The 15295-nt window shown below is 37.0% G+C and overlaps 1 protein-coding gene across 4 annotated transcripts in view; it reads left to right on the forward strand.

Moving 5' to 3' along the window:
- AKT3 (AKT serine/threonine kinase 3) overlaps positions 1–15295 on the forward strand; it is a 161998-nt gene that overhangs the window by 131661 nt on the left and 15042 nt on the right. For all 4 annotated transcript variants that reach the window (XM_055810983.1, XM_055810982.1, XM_027779862.2 and 1 more), the window contains 2 exons: positions 9438–9652; positions 12313–12400. In XM_055810983.1, the coding sequence (XP_055666958.1) occupies positions 9438–9652; positions 12313–12400 (303 nt within the window). The remainder of the gene's footprint in view (positions 1–9437; positions 9653–12312; positions 12401–15295) is intronic.

Genomic DNA, 15295 nt, shown 5'->3' on the forward strand with positions numbered 1-15295 from the left:
CCAGCATTACCTCTTTGTCATATAAGCAAATGTAAAGCTAAGGAAGTAGAGAAGTCATAATTGACAAAAAAATATAATACTTGTGTGTGAACCAGCACATCCAAAGGCTACTATGGGGACTGATGATTTGCTTATTCATTTGCATTAGTTTAATGGAGTCTTAATATTCATATCTGTTTGAGTTATATGAACAAATAAGAGATTCTTTTTTTAAAAAAAAAATCAGTGGTGAGGTGTATTTTATTTCATAAGATCAAAAGTATCTAATTGATGGATATTTAATTGCTAAGTCTTCTACCAACACTGATGCCATAATTATTTTTCTTTTTTATATTTTATATATATATATATATATATTTATATTTGAGTACGTGTTTGTCTTAACCTATAGTATGAGACATTACTGCTCCCTGTTGAGGCAGAATGCTTTACTTTTGGTTTGCTTAATACCACAAAGCGCTGATTTCTGATAACCTGTACTCATTTTCCTGAAAGTATAGTGAGTTTACTCAATACCCACACAATGTAGTTACGTTGTTGTGCTTTGCTTAACTAATTTTCTTTTGGCTTCAAAAGGATAGTTCAAGTTTATTTACTCTCTGTTTACCTAGATGCTTCATGCATAATCTGATTCTTAGCAGAGGCACAATAGAATTTATTTTACCTGTGGAAATGTGGTTTAGTGTTGGCGTGTGCTCTTGAACAGCTGTCTGTTGTATATTTGGCTACATTTTATTTCTGGGTGAGGACCAGTGGGGGGTGTGAGGAGGAATAGCATCTATGCCTGAAAATGTTTTCCCTTCTGATTTATGGGAGATTCACAATATGGAATTTTCTCTTTACACTAGAATTCCAAGTACCAAATTATTATTTTTTTTTACATTGAAAGGTAATGGAAATGCAAAAAGTTGTTTTATCTTAAAATGCTAGCACCTCATGAAAATTCCAATGTGGTCTTTTTTCTGTTTTGTTATTACTTATATTTTAGTGTGCCGCATTGTGTCATCTTATGCTCCTAAGTCATCAAAAATGCTCGTGATGTGAATTTGGGCATTTTTGTCAGCTTGGCATTGCCAGCGGGCCCCTGAGATGAACATGATGGAATGTGGACAGGGCAGGGTATCCAGAGCAGAACATCATTTATTGGCAATAAGCAGTATTAAAATGAAAAGATGGGGGAGCATTTAGGTGGGGGTATGAACCGATTGCTCAGTTACGCATACAGAAGAGTTGCTGCAACAACAAATAAATTAGGACAAGAGTTAGACTTTCTCCTGAAGCCAGATAACCAATGAGGTAACAAGAATTTGAATTTTCATGCAATCTGGTTAATCTCACCAGACACAAAAACTAATTGTCCACATGCAGTATCAGACTTTTCAAGGGGAAAGATGTAACAAATATGCAAAAATAATAAAACAAACAATAAGACTAGAAAACAGATTAGCTCCACACTGCCATAAAAAAAACCACTGTTGTATTCAAACCAGAACTTTAAAGCGGAGAACAATTTTCTAATAAAACCCACATTTTTTTTAGAAAACAAATAAGTATGACAATTCTCACAAAGACAGTCTCAATAACATGCTGGAAGATTTTTTTTTTATTAATTTTCATTTAATCAATGCAAACATTATTTCCATCTCAGCAAAAGCCTTTAGTTTTTCTGAGAGTAATGAAGCATAAACAAAAGCTGAACAAATGCTGTTCAACATCGGTAAGAATTCAAAATCATTTCAGGAAGAATGAGCAACCAGAAAGAAGTATCATAGTATTGTCATTATTTATTACTTCTTACACATATTGTATCTTACAGCAGTGTATGTTATAGAGACTACTGCTAGTACAGTGATAATTAATACAGATACGAACAGGTCTGCAGTTTTGCTTCCAACGATGGAATTGGTAGTTATGAGACAAGTGCCATCTTTCTGTAGACTGAAATAATCTTTTGCTTTTATTTGCCACTTTCCATGAAAGGTGTATTTTACTTCTGGAACTGAGTTATTTTAATTCTCTGTTTTTATGGGTTTTTTTTGTTTTGTTTTGATTGTGGGTTTGTTGGTTTTTTGTTTGTTTGTTTATTTGTTTGTTGTTGTTGTTGTCGTTGTGTCTATTGAATAGGCCCAGTGAGGGGTCTTTTTCATGTGATGATATTTTTTTCAGTGGGCTTTTGATTTTGGTGTGTGGTGGGGTTTGGGTTTTTTTTGTTTGTTTGTTTTTGGTTTTTTTTATTACTTTTTTTTTATTGTCAGAGTTGCCATTGACTTCTTGCAGTCTTCTGTTAGAATACTTTTTTCATGTGCAATAGCTTAACTTTTTTAGATTTTCAATTCTACTGAAGTCAGAGTCCCTTGTAGGAGGTTTAATGCATTAATTAGTATTACATGCTCTTTAGTCTAGGAGGCTCTGCTTAATTCACATTTATATCAGAATGTACTATTTCTGATGCAGAACATTGTGTGCCAGCAAACGAAAAAGACTTTAGTTTGGTTTTTTTTTTTAAAGGTTACATAACAAAAATCTAGGTAAGATGGGGGAAAATCTCTAGTACAAAAATGTGTTAGGAAGATAGTCGACATTAGGACCAGAAGTATAACAGCAGTGCAAGCCAGATAGAAAATGGAGAAAAACTACCTGCAAAAATTAGCTGTAGAAAATTAGAGCAGTAATAGAAAACTTTCTTCCTTGACTTAATTCTCTGGTATCCATTTCCCAGGGCATCTCTAACCTTGATGTTTTGTCTTTCCATCTCTGTATAATAAAAGCGACGAGTATTCATTCAAGTGGTTTATTTTGCTATTGACGCAGCAAAAGTTTCACTGTTCATACCAAGATATGGTTATAGTAACTAAATTTCTATAATGCTTGGCGAACGTACTTTTCTGCAGGAAGGATTTTCATATACTTGGATAGAAGTCTGGTTCTGTAAAGAAATGGGTATTACCTTTGCTCATTAGTGTTAGATTATAAACTTCTCGTAGTTGTTAGCACAGTTGATAGAAACTTCTAGCAAATATACTTTTTAACTTTTGTTGAATGATACGTGGGTGAATATTTGTTAGCAGACCAACAACTGTAGCAATAAAAATGTGTGAAGGGTTACCAGGAATGCTTAAGGAACATACACTGCACCTGAACTGTAAGGTTAATTGAAAACAGTTTTTTCCCCTTAAATTAACAGTACATTGGTGTATCCAAGTTCTCAGTTTTCTTTCACAACATAGGTGTGCAGACAGTTTGTTTAGATGTTTAAATACTTTCCCATCTGTTCTGTCAAAATTATTGATTGAGCAACAAGCTACTTGTAATGTCCTATCAGAAAATCTTTATCTAATGTATTAAGAGAAACCATAACTCAGTCAAAAATGTAGCTGCTTTTCCCGTAAGTTGCCTTGGTTATCTACCACAAAGTACAAAACCAATACTTTGATATTGTTCTTTTAAAGATAAAACCCAGCGCTGACAACCCTTTGTAGAAGACTGACAATTTTATGAAGCCTTTCGTGCTCAAGATTATTGTTAAGTTTGTCTCTGTTTGCAGAGTCCAGAAGTTACAGCAGCTACCTACCGATTAGAGGTCTGTGGGAAGTGCGTTTCTTCATTGTGTGAATTTCTGCTGTGTAACCAAAAACATTGCAGAGGCTGTTCATCAGGGGTGTTTTGTTTCAACAAAATGCAGTAAAAACACAATTAAGGGATTTTCTCCATTCGCTCAGTTTGTGTCGGAGGCAGTCATACCTTGTCCAGTATTCTGTAATGAGTGAAGTATCAGGGAATCCTAGTTTCACTGAAGGCAAAGGGAAATACGTGACTGACTTAAGATGCTCACACACTTCACCTGTTATACTGCTGGCTAACCCTCTTAAAAAAATTATTTTCACAGAATCTTGTAAAAGCATTGCATGTGTATCTATTGACTTCTCTTTGGCTGACTCATTTAATTGCTTGCTTCCAAAGTCTCTGCCTGAAGCCCTTGTAAATAAGAGTTTGCAGATGTGTCTCAAGCTGCTGCCTCCCAAAAAAATTTCAGCTCTTGTTACTGAAGAAATAAAGAGAAAATAAAGGCTATCTTTTACTGTTTTTCACTATAAAAATTAAATGGACGTCAAATTTTGTGGACTCTTAAAAGAGTGACATACCTAAAGCAAAGGACACCTGGAGATGTACTGGCTGATAAAGATTAAAATCTACAACCACTGTTGAAATAGAGGAGGAATTATTTTTGATGGATTTTATTTTTTCAGAAAGAGAAAACTTCCAGTGGTACTAACAATTTGTATCAATATTTTCAAGTCCTAAAAACTGGACTTTTCAGCAGTGAGAAATAGTATTAGAAGATTGCCTTTTTTTGTCAATAAATGCAAATATAAGAATATTTTTCTTTTTGGATTTGTAGTTATTTGTCAGCAAAATGAATTGTTATGTGTGAGGGGCAAACACAATTGCATTACTGTGATCTTAGCGGCCCTGCAGTGTGTTTGTGTTGTCTTAGTCATCACAGAGGCAAAGTTCAGGCTGTGAACTGATTTTTTTTTATTTTGTGTGTAGGGCTTGATGGTCTTTGCTCTATGTATGAAGCACTAGCCCATCGTATACGTGGTCATTGCTGATAATACTCTCCAGTAACCCAAGTGTGCAGAAACAGTGGAGTCACTAAAGAATGCTTTGTTTTCGCTTGTTACAGTTGGCCATTCCTGCTATCTCAGTAAATTTAAAGAAGAGTTGAGTTGTGTTTTGGCCACAGTACAAATGAAAGTTTTAAGGTAAATCAATAGCATTCCCTCAGCTGAAACTATCATACTGTCCAGTGCCTCTAAAACATTCATAAAAGCACTGAAGTACCTGCAGATGCCTGGAAGCAGATGCCTGGCTAATGTTTCTTGCTTGTTGGAAGGTGTGTTACTTAACCTCTTGCATGTATATGTAAGGCTGGAAAATTACAAACTTCAGTAGCACCTCTGCAGCTTTTTTTAAAAGCATCTGGATAAACCCAAGCTGTATCCTTCAACTGCAGGTGTAGGTGTACGTTTTAGAGGAGCATCAATGCCTGTAAAAACTGCAGTTGTTTCAGTGCAGCAATGAGTTTATGCCTGCTTTGGAACCCTGTTATACTGCTGGAGTGCTTTAGAGAAATGGAGGTTGGGATGAGAATCAGGCCCTTAATGTTCCCATGAGGGTGAGCACAGCTGTTGCAGCTGTTTGTGTCAGTGTAACTTCTGTGGTCTAACTTTGGGGCAGAGTTTGCCAAGGATTTCTTTCTGCAGCAATGCCGCATCCAGTGCTGCCTGGCCTTGGGTTCTCACCTGGGCTGCTACAACTGTTCACACAGCAGTTGAGGGGCTTAGGTCAGAAAACTTGATTCAGGTGAAAAATAACTGAGGATGAAACTTTTTTCCTTCCTTCTTAGTACTGGTCTACGCTCTAATGTAATGTGTTGCGTAGTTTTGGTAAGGTAAGGAAAGCTGTGGTGAGGGCACAGAAACAAGAGTGTGAGCTGGGCTGGCACTGCCTCTGAAAAAAACAGTTGTTGAACTAGAGTCCTAAAAACAAATGGAGTAAGGTTCCCTCAAGTCATAAAAATCATGGTAATTTTTGAGTTTTATTTCCCATAATCTGTGGTATCTTCCAGACTGAACTACAGTCAGCACACAGCTTTACCCAAGACTGGGAAATCACTTGGGTACAGTGCTGATGTGAGGTATAAAATAGGGATGAGCGACTATAAATTTTCACATCATGCTGGAGCTCTCATCTCTTAAAACCTCCCCTAGACCTTGATGAGGTGTCTCGGGGTTTTGGCACCCCATGTGTGTGAAGTGGATGAAGGAATGGAAGTCATGTATGATTTGACTGTTTAACCAAATTTTGTGGAAGAAGGCATGTAACTTCATCTTAACTTCATAAAAATGCACCTGACCTGAGTGCATACTAAGTATAGCTGCTGTTTCTGTAGCTTCTAAGTTGCATGTGGTCCTTCTGTGTGACACTCCTAGAAAATATTAATATATTACTTTACAACGGATACAAGAGTGGTTGAGCTTGTGCCCTTTATGATGGTTTTGGGGAGCCTGCTGCTTTTCCTGCTGTGACCTTGAAGAGACTGGGTTGTCTGGACAGTGTATTTGCTTAAAGACAGATTTGTGGGTCCTTACAAGCAGGGGGACAAGGATTGGCTGGAGATGATGGAGGCAGCTTTTAAGGGCGGTGTACAAAGTCCAAGAGATCAAACTTTCCACTGTGTCTGTGTCTGGCCAGGTGCTTGGGCTGGTACCCCACTTGTTACAGGGATAGCCCACAAATTCTGGAGGGACAGCAGTTACCAGCCCTGGCAGCCAAAGGAGGCATTTCTAAAAGCAGCTACCTACCTCATCGTAGGCAAAAACTGGAATTATTCGTAGGTACAAAGCCTGCAGCTGTCTGTCATGTTCATTTTAGCACTGAGTTGAAGCTTTCTTGACCTATGTTCAGTGTCATTAAAAGCAAATCCCTCAAATCCAAGAATTGTTTGGAAAGGCTTCTGTAATGCTAGGGCAGTGTGTATAGACATGTTCTCATGCCTGCCCCGATTGTATGGATTTGGTTGTTGTAGGAGCTGCTGGACTCCCGCACTTCCACTGATTTGTCACAGTCTACAAATCCTGGAGTTTCTTAACCCTGTGAGGAGTAGAAATGACTTAAAGAAAATAATTGCGTGTATTTACTGTGAATACATTACGCACAATTTTATTACATTTCTATTAAAATAAGTTGAGATGCATTTTGCTTTATTTACACTGTTTTCAGGCTGTTTTCCTTTTGCCTAAATGAAACCCTTTTGATGCTCTTGCTTGTCTGGCTGGCTGTAAACCAGGTATTTAAACAAAAATAAAGAGTTGCCAGTTTTGCCAGCTGGGGATGAGAACCCGGCTGGTGATATGCGGGTTCGGGAGGCAGTTAATCCAGCTTTTATGCTTTTTTATGATTTTATGTAAAAAGAGGTTAAAAATCACATTTGGCTCTTTCTTTGTACCACTGTTTTGTTGCTGTTGTGGGAATGCAGCAAAAGGTTGCTCATACTTTTTATTATTATTAGGTAAAGTCCTGCATAAATTAGGTAAAGCCCCAGATACAGTTTGCATTAGTGATTGGCCATGTGATTTGCCTTGTTCAGAGAATGATACGTTTTATCTTCCAGTTGCCTTCTTTTATAAATCACACATGCAAACCACACCTCAACTTCCTGTAAAAAGAATCTACTGCTGCCTTGCAATTTTGTGTATTTTACTAGCTTCAAAAAAAGGAGTAGGTAACTGTACAGATAGGAGAAATAGTAACAGTGCTAATAGATACAGTAGAAAAATGTATAATGCTTTTATTCTGTGGCAGAAGAATGGTGATTTCAAGACAATTGTTACCGATTTCGTGCACAGTTTTTCAGCAAATAGCTTGCAATATGCTCAAATTCATAAACCATTTAATCGGTTTTAAAATGCGGGAGTTATTTTAGTTAGTTTTGTCATATGTACTTATTCAGATAATTTTTTGTATTATACACTTTCTAAAATTTCACCCTCTGTTTGGAAATATCAATGATGTAATGAGGCAGTTTGTTTTGGCACAGTTGTAAATAGTATGTGTTAATGTGTTAATATTTATGATTTTAAATCTTATATACACAAGAGGTTTTTTTAATATACTTCTTTTCATCATGCTTCTACTAATAATCCTTAAGGACAGTGAAAACAAGGAATACGAATACATTAATTACTTTGGGATTGTCAAAATTGCCATGCTGGATCAGATTGCATTTTGTTTTTGCTAATAGCATGTACCAGATACTTCAGAGCAGGCTCTGATTTACTGGGGGAGAAAAAGGAGAGGCAGATAAACACGCTTGACACCCCTTGTTAGGAGTGGTTAGGGTTGTGCATGTGTTCTGTGATGTGGTCTGGCCACTTCGTGTCCCCAGATGGATGAGGACTGACTATATCTGCCCTTGCTTCAGAGGAAATTATTGGAAGTCATCTTACACTTTTTAGACAATCACAAGATAATGTACTCATGGAGTAAGGTTATTTCTGATCTGTTAGAGGTTACCATATTCATTAAAGCCTGAAGGCTTTACTACACATCACCAGATTTTCACTACTATATATAGTCTAAATGACTTACAGTCCACTTACATCCTTACAGTTTGAATCTGGGTGAGCTCTTTGGGGTGGTGATTGCATGTGTCTTTGCAAAAACTATTTTGTTTCCGGTGGATCAGTTGTGGGTTGTTTCTTTTTTAATCAGTCATATGTGCTGCGTTTCAGAATCTGCCTTTTAGTGGTACAGAAACAATTATTGATAAATAATAATTTAATTATTTGTAAATATATTCCAACTATTAGTTGCATTTCTTTGAACTTTCTGTTTATTATTTAAGTCTAATTTAATATTATAAGGTTTTTGCCTCTTTAATAGATCTTTCTGCAACAAATACTGGCAATTTGGTACATACAGTTGTATTGCCTTCTGTATTACAATTTATTAACTTCTAGCTGTCGCATCTTTTTTGAATGAAAGTGTATGATCTTCTAAAAATTCACAGAAATTGGAATTATATATGTATATATTCAGTAGCCTTCCATTTCCTTATTGCTTATGATTTCATTATGGATGTAGGCTGCTATGTTGTCTCCATTTCTACAGTTTATTATGAAGGTGTGTTAAGGTCAAGACACACTGCTTAGACTCCTTATTCTAATTCTCTGGGGCTGCTGGGAGAAGGGCTGTGGGAGTAGGTTGTTCTTAGGTATACAACATTGGAAGTATTAGGTTAACAAGTTATATAAATTTCACCGTATTTCTGTGATCATACAGTATCATAGAAACATATTTCTTTGCATGAGCACAGTTCAGGTATTTGGACTATTTCATGGAACGTAATGGAACTGTCAGGAGAAACGCCTTGAGGACTTTTAATACAAAAAAGGCTCTTAAAGAAGCTAAGCTTGTCTTAGTAAGATTAAGGTGTTTCTAAATTTGAGGCATTATTCTTACAGGTGGGATCAAGGAGAGAGGAAGTGATTGAGCAAGGAGAAGCCTTATTTCTTCCCGCAGAAGGATGCTCTAACCAAGGCAGTAGTGCCCATAGATAGTGTCTCTTCCTAAAGCTGCCTACGTTATAAATGGAGTGGTGGAGGGCATAGGAAAGGGGGAAATGCAGTCCTGATCATTTTCAGCAGGTCATTCTCAGCTTTTTTATTTTGCTTTTAGCTGTACGGTGCCCAGTATGCCCGGAATTTCTGTGAGCTCAGGGATGTGACTCAGTATGCAGTTGAATCTATTGAGCCAGGTTCTGGGAATCCTTGTAGCACACTGAAAATAAAGTCTTGGAAACATTCACATAGACATGCAACAAAGAGATTGAAGTGATCATGTCTTACAGCTGGTTTTGGTTTCTGTCTTAGGTGTTGGAAGATAATGACTATGGTCGTGCAGTGGACTGGTGGGGATTAGGAGTTGTCATGTATGAAATGATGTGTGGAAGATTACCGTTCTACAACCAAGATCATGAGAAACTATTTGAACTGATACTAATGGAGGACATAAAATTTCCTCGAACTCTGTCTGCAGATGCAAAATCATTACTATCAGGCCTACTGATAAAGGATCCAAATAAGCGGTAAGTGAGATTACTTGGCTATACAGGCGTAATAAGTACTGTAATTATACAAGGTAATGTAGAAATAGGCTGGTGGTGTCTGGTCTTCCTGGCCAGAGGACCTGTCAGTCACAGGAAAGGGCTATATGCAACCATACAATCTCAGATTTGCACTTTTTCAATACAGCAATGGTACATAAAGTGAGTTTAACAAGCAGAAGGGGAAAAAGCATATGGAAGAGAACATTTTTTTAATCATTCACAGCAGACACAGGGATCTTTTCAGGTTTAGATTGTGTACTGGAATAAAGGGAAAGCTCTCAATTGTTTTTTAGAGTGTTAACCCTGAGTTGGCTCTAGGGTCTTATGGGGGGGTACTACAGCACTTTTTTTTGGAAGTGATCATGCCCGGAGACATGTATAGATGGCCACAGCTAAATCTTATTAGGGCATGTAAATAAATCACATATTAGACCATGTAAACTAGTAACTCCTTAAAGAATACATCTTCAAAGTTAAATTTAAATACAGTAGTTTGAAAGCAAGTATCACCCAGCTGCTGTCTGTGCCCTTTTGTGGTGGGCTTTTCCCTCTCGGATTGTTGCCTAGGAGAGAGGGACATTTTCCGGTAGTGTCAAGTCCTCTGTGTTTCTAAACCAAACCTCTGTCTTTGTAAATCAGTGAGATTTGTCTGTAGGTTCCCTCTTTTCCTTAATCTCTCTGTTATTCTGGTGAGTCTCTTGGCATGTTTTAAGGCTGCAGGCATTCTTCTCTCTGTCTGTCTGTCTCTCTTCTCTAGTCCTCCTTCATCTTCAGTCTGTTTTCCAGAAGTTTTCAGTAGTGGGCATTGCTCACTGGCACTCAGGGAAGGGCTGGTTGCTGTGTCTCTCTGAAGGATTTGTGGGCACACAGCCAAGTGCAACAGCCAGGACAACACAAGTGGTCAGCCTTTCTGATGCTGCCCAGCAATGCCCGCGTAACTGAATTCACTGCGTGCAGTAAAAGCAAACTGTGACCAACTAGACAAATACATGGAGAATAAAGTGAAAATTCGTTCCTGTAGCATCCTCTGCTGCATTTTACTCTCCAAACAATCTGACCCATCAAATCTATTAAACCTTAGAATTGAAAAGATACTTTCTTGTAATTAATCTTTGCAGAGAGTAGTGTTTCTTACAGACTTAGGTTTACAAGCTTATTCATATTCAAGTTCTGGTGATCGCTAATGCGAAATAGGGTGGGAGCACAGAGATTAACTGCAACTCAACTTTTCCCTGAGCAACTGGATGGGAAAATACTGAGAGAAGTCGAGGCTGCAGGCTAACTGTGATGCTTTGCAGAGATGTAGAGAATTTTACAGTGAGTAGTTGAGAAACAAAGAGGAACACAGCTTGGAAATGAGAATTAACTGTACACCCAGTTACTGCATAGTCCAGAATAAAGATTTTTGTAATTTGTCAGCCAGGGTAGTACCAATACAGATCTTTTTCTTGGTTGTGAGAATTAGGGCTCCTTACAATAAATGCTTTAGAGAGGAAATTATCTTACTGAAAAGGTTGCTTTTAAAATTTCTCTTTATATTTTTAGCAGTTCCTTTTAATGAAAGAAACTGCTTGTACCACTTTGCTTGTCAATGTTTAACATGTATGGGCTGCTTGTTCAGTTAAGATTAGCTTTTTTCTGTTGCAGCTTCTTTCTGTTAGACCAGTAGGATAGCCAGTCTCAGGAAGAAGTTAGATGAGGGCTGAGCAGTCCTGAAAGTCCACGTGCTGTTGAAACAAGCAGAGGTTCCCTTCACTGGGTGTGTAGTTCTTTCTCTACCAACAGCAGCAGCTCAAGGCAGCTCACTAAACTTCTTGAGTCAAATCTGACTTGCTAATGCAACAAAAACGGCCAGTTCTTCCTCATTTTCTCATTGTGGAGTTAGTTTTCTTCCAGGTTAGTGAGCTGACTCGGCTCGCAGTCATCAGTGAGAATGATGCTGTGGATGGGAGAGCGGAGAGGTATGGGCAGGGGTAGGACCCTCCTCTTGGCAGCAGTGACCACTTCCGTGAGCTCAAATCACCTTGGGCAAGTTCACCCAAAATAGGTGGAATTCACGTCCTAAGATGATTTGCCAGACAGTCTGGCTTTGGCAAGCTATGGGCCACAGTGAATAGTGTGGTTATTTACAATGGCCTACAATTTATTAATTTATACTAATTGGCTCAGATTGAGACTATTTTATTGTAATTGGTTAATTGTTACAGCACCCAGATGCAACAGCAGTGAACGCTGTATAAAAAAGATGTGTGAGTCATTACTGATTCAGTGCCTGGCACCTCCTTGGCAAAATTTTATGTCAGCATTGGTTGGTTGGTTTTGGTTTTTAATAGTGCCAGAATGTTACTTTGTCTTTCAAGAAAGCTAAACTTAAATGTGTTTTTAAAGTGAATGAATTATTCAAAAAGCTCATTGACAGTAATGAACATTGTAGTTGGAATAATCAAACAGAATAGACCATGGCATGGATACTTCTGCTATCGCATTTTCTCTCAAGATCACCTGTATTCGTATTAAGCAGGTGAGAATTGTTCCTACGTAGTCAAAAACAAATGGTCACTTTTCCAACCACTACAATAATGTAATCTCCCTTTAAGAGTAATGCTTGTTTAATAAGATCTTCTTCCCACTCTCTTTAGGCTTGGTGGAGGCCCAGATGATGCAAAAGAAATCATGCGCCATAGTTTCTTTGCTGGAGTAAACTGGCAAGATGTATACGATAAAAAGGTATGTCTTTATATGCCATTGAATAATCTGGCTTCTGCAAGGTGGGTTCTACTGATAGTTATGGGACTGCTGCCACTGAAGTTAATCATGGTTTTCTTTGCAGCTTTTAGTGTTAATACAAATGAATGATTATTCTGAACTAGGTGTCCTTACTTAATCTTTTTTCAGTAACAGTTTGTCAGTGGACCAAAAAAAAATTTTGCAAACCAACCTAAGCTCTGCAAAGATTTTTTTTTCTTCAATTACGTAAATGTCCAAATCTTTTCCTTGCCTTTTTTCTTCCTGGGCCTTCAAGAGAAAAGCAGGTGTATGGCCCAAGATAATGTGAGAAAATGTAATGGAAGTTTATCCTGAATTGTCTTATTGTTATTTCTGCCTTTTATTGAAAAGGGTTTTTTTTATGGAAATAGGCAAATGAAGTGATGGGAAGGGACTCATAATAAAAAACTACTTTCTGATTGTTGGTGTTTAAGTAGAAGTCTTTTTCAAACTTACTTTTTTAAAGAGATAGCTAAGAAAATTAAAATAGCATTAAAACACTGAGCCAAAACATCTTGTGGAGAAAGCAACTACTGGGAATTCAATTGGAACAGTTTTCTCTAAACTCAGTCCTGTTCCTGTAATGATCAACACTTTGGGGATGATTTTAGGAAATGAGTTTATCTTACTCAGTAGTGAAACTCAATTTGACTTCAGTTGTTTTACATACAGAAGCTGATTTTTATCTCAGTACTTGTGTAAGAATTTACTTGTTGCTATAAACCCTTTCTATTTTGATAAAGTTGTCTTTTTCCCCCAACTGTTTTACATTGTTAATCTGCCAGTTGAGCTGCGTAATTTTAAAAGATAGATTTTTCTCCTTTTTTTGCTTTGTTCAAATAAAAGGAAAATGGAAGACATACGAATGAGCAGAATATGTTTATGCTACAATGTCAATGATACAAACTGTTTTTTCAGTTGTTGTTGAACTGGAATTTTAAAAATGTGTGGTTGTTGGTGTGGTACTTCTCTTGACAAATACCAAAATTGAAATAAGAGCCTGTATATGATGATACAAAATATGGTACTCTGAAGTTACTTGATAAAAGTGTGATTTTTCCCTGGCAGTATCATGAGGTTCCAAGAAACTCTACAATAAATAATCAGAGCAAGTACATTAATCAGGTTACTTTATGAGCTCGACCACTGGTTGGTTATGTAAGGACTCTGTAGGAAAGCACTTTGAGGATAAAATCTAAAAATACTAGTTGAGGACCTTTCTGGAGTTTGGAAAAACCCACTAAAATCAGTTGGATTGCAATGTGCTAGGAGTGGGTGAGAAACAAAAATCTGTTACATTACTCTTTCTCTGTTGAAAAAGATTTCTTAGTTATTTTACATTAGAAATAGAGGTCTCTATTCCAGACTGTGTTCAACATCATACTTAGTTAAGAAAATATACTCTTAATTTATAAGCATCTGTTTAAGTCTTGCCAAATCAACATGGGAAATTTCTTTCAGTCAAGATCTTAATCTGAGCTGTTAAAATAAAAGGAGGTGTTTTGCAGTGGGGTGTGTGTATGTGTGTGTGTATATATATATATATATATATAAAATTTATACAAACATACTTAGAGAAATGTAAAATATAGAAATTCGGGTATTTTGCTTTTATGCTCATGGAGGTGGGTATGGCTTATTGGAGTATTATAACTGGGGAAATTGTAGTCATTTCTTGTTTACTCTGTTGACTGTGGCTTTGAATAACTACATTTACCAGTAAAAAATAACTGAATTTCCTCAGTTGAACAGTTAACTTCAAGGATCACAGGAATTGCTTTTGTGCGGTATTGGCACACAGTGTGTTCTTTATGGAAAAATAACTCAAAAAAACCCAACTTTTGACAGTATGTTTTTCTGTTTAATTAAAAAATAGTTTTGTTCCTATTACAAAGCCATTTGTCTGGTTGGTTAAAATATCCAGTTGTTCCTTCTGCACACACAATCTTATCAGTTGTGAAGCATGCAGAGTGTAAGACTGTGCTCTGAAATGCAAACTTCAAACATAATCATAAGGTTAAATGAACTTTCGCTGAGTATGTTTATTAGAACACTTATATGAATATTTTTAGAGGGTTTAGTATTCTAAAGTCAGGAGGAATGTGCATCAAACAAATTTGATTTTCAAATAGATTTATTCTATGCTTGCTTCTGTTGCTGTTTATTATTAGCAGTATAGTCCTCAGCAGTAGGGTCACTTGATAAAATTGATAGTTGATATAATTATTTGCATAGTAAAAATATTTCACAGTATTCTTGCTTGAGGTTTATGCACCATGAAACTGTCATTTTCTGGCTGCATTTCAAGAGTGTGTTTCGGTTAGAAATGAAAGAAGAACTAAAGTTCACATTCAGAGTAATGGAAACCAAAAAATCATGTGTATTCCGAGTCGTTACTGGGGGATAGTTTTGTGCATGTGCACGCTATGCTCCTGTGCTACTTATTTTATCATTTTCACTAGAGATTAAGTACATCGGTACTTACTCAGTTATCACTTCACTGGTGTGGTTAGAGACAGAATTATGTATCTGCAAACTTAGAGTTTTGTGGAACAAACAGTAGCTCTGTCAGGTCAAATGAATCCAAATGGTCAAATGGAATTATTAGCTCTCTGATACTGCTAACTAGTTAAACTGATTTGGTACTACACAACGATAATAAAATGTTGTATGGCACACTGGAGCAGAGAAGGTCGTTGCCTTTAAATGAAAAATGTATAGTAGTTAGCATTTGTGACCAGATGTATTTATTTTTGGCAGAAAAACCATGAGGGCATATGAAAGAGAGCAGCCTGTGCCAGGTTCTTCCTGTGATCATCTCAGCCCTGATGAGTTTTTATCTCTGTGCCTGAGTAT

This window comes from Falco peregrinus, chromosome 7 (assembly GCF_023634155.1).
Source record: "Falco peregrinus isolate bFalPer1 chromosome 7, bFalPer1.pri, whole genome shotgun sequence".
In the NCBI taxonomy this organism is placed as follows: Eukaryota; Metazoa; Chordata; class Aves; order Falconiformes; family Falconidae; genus Falco; species Falco peregrinus.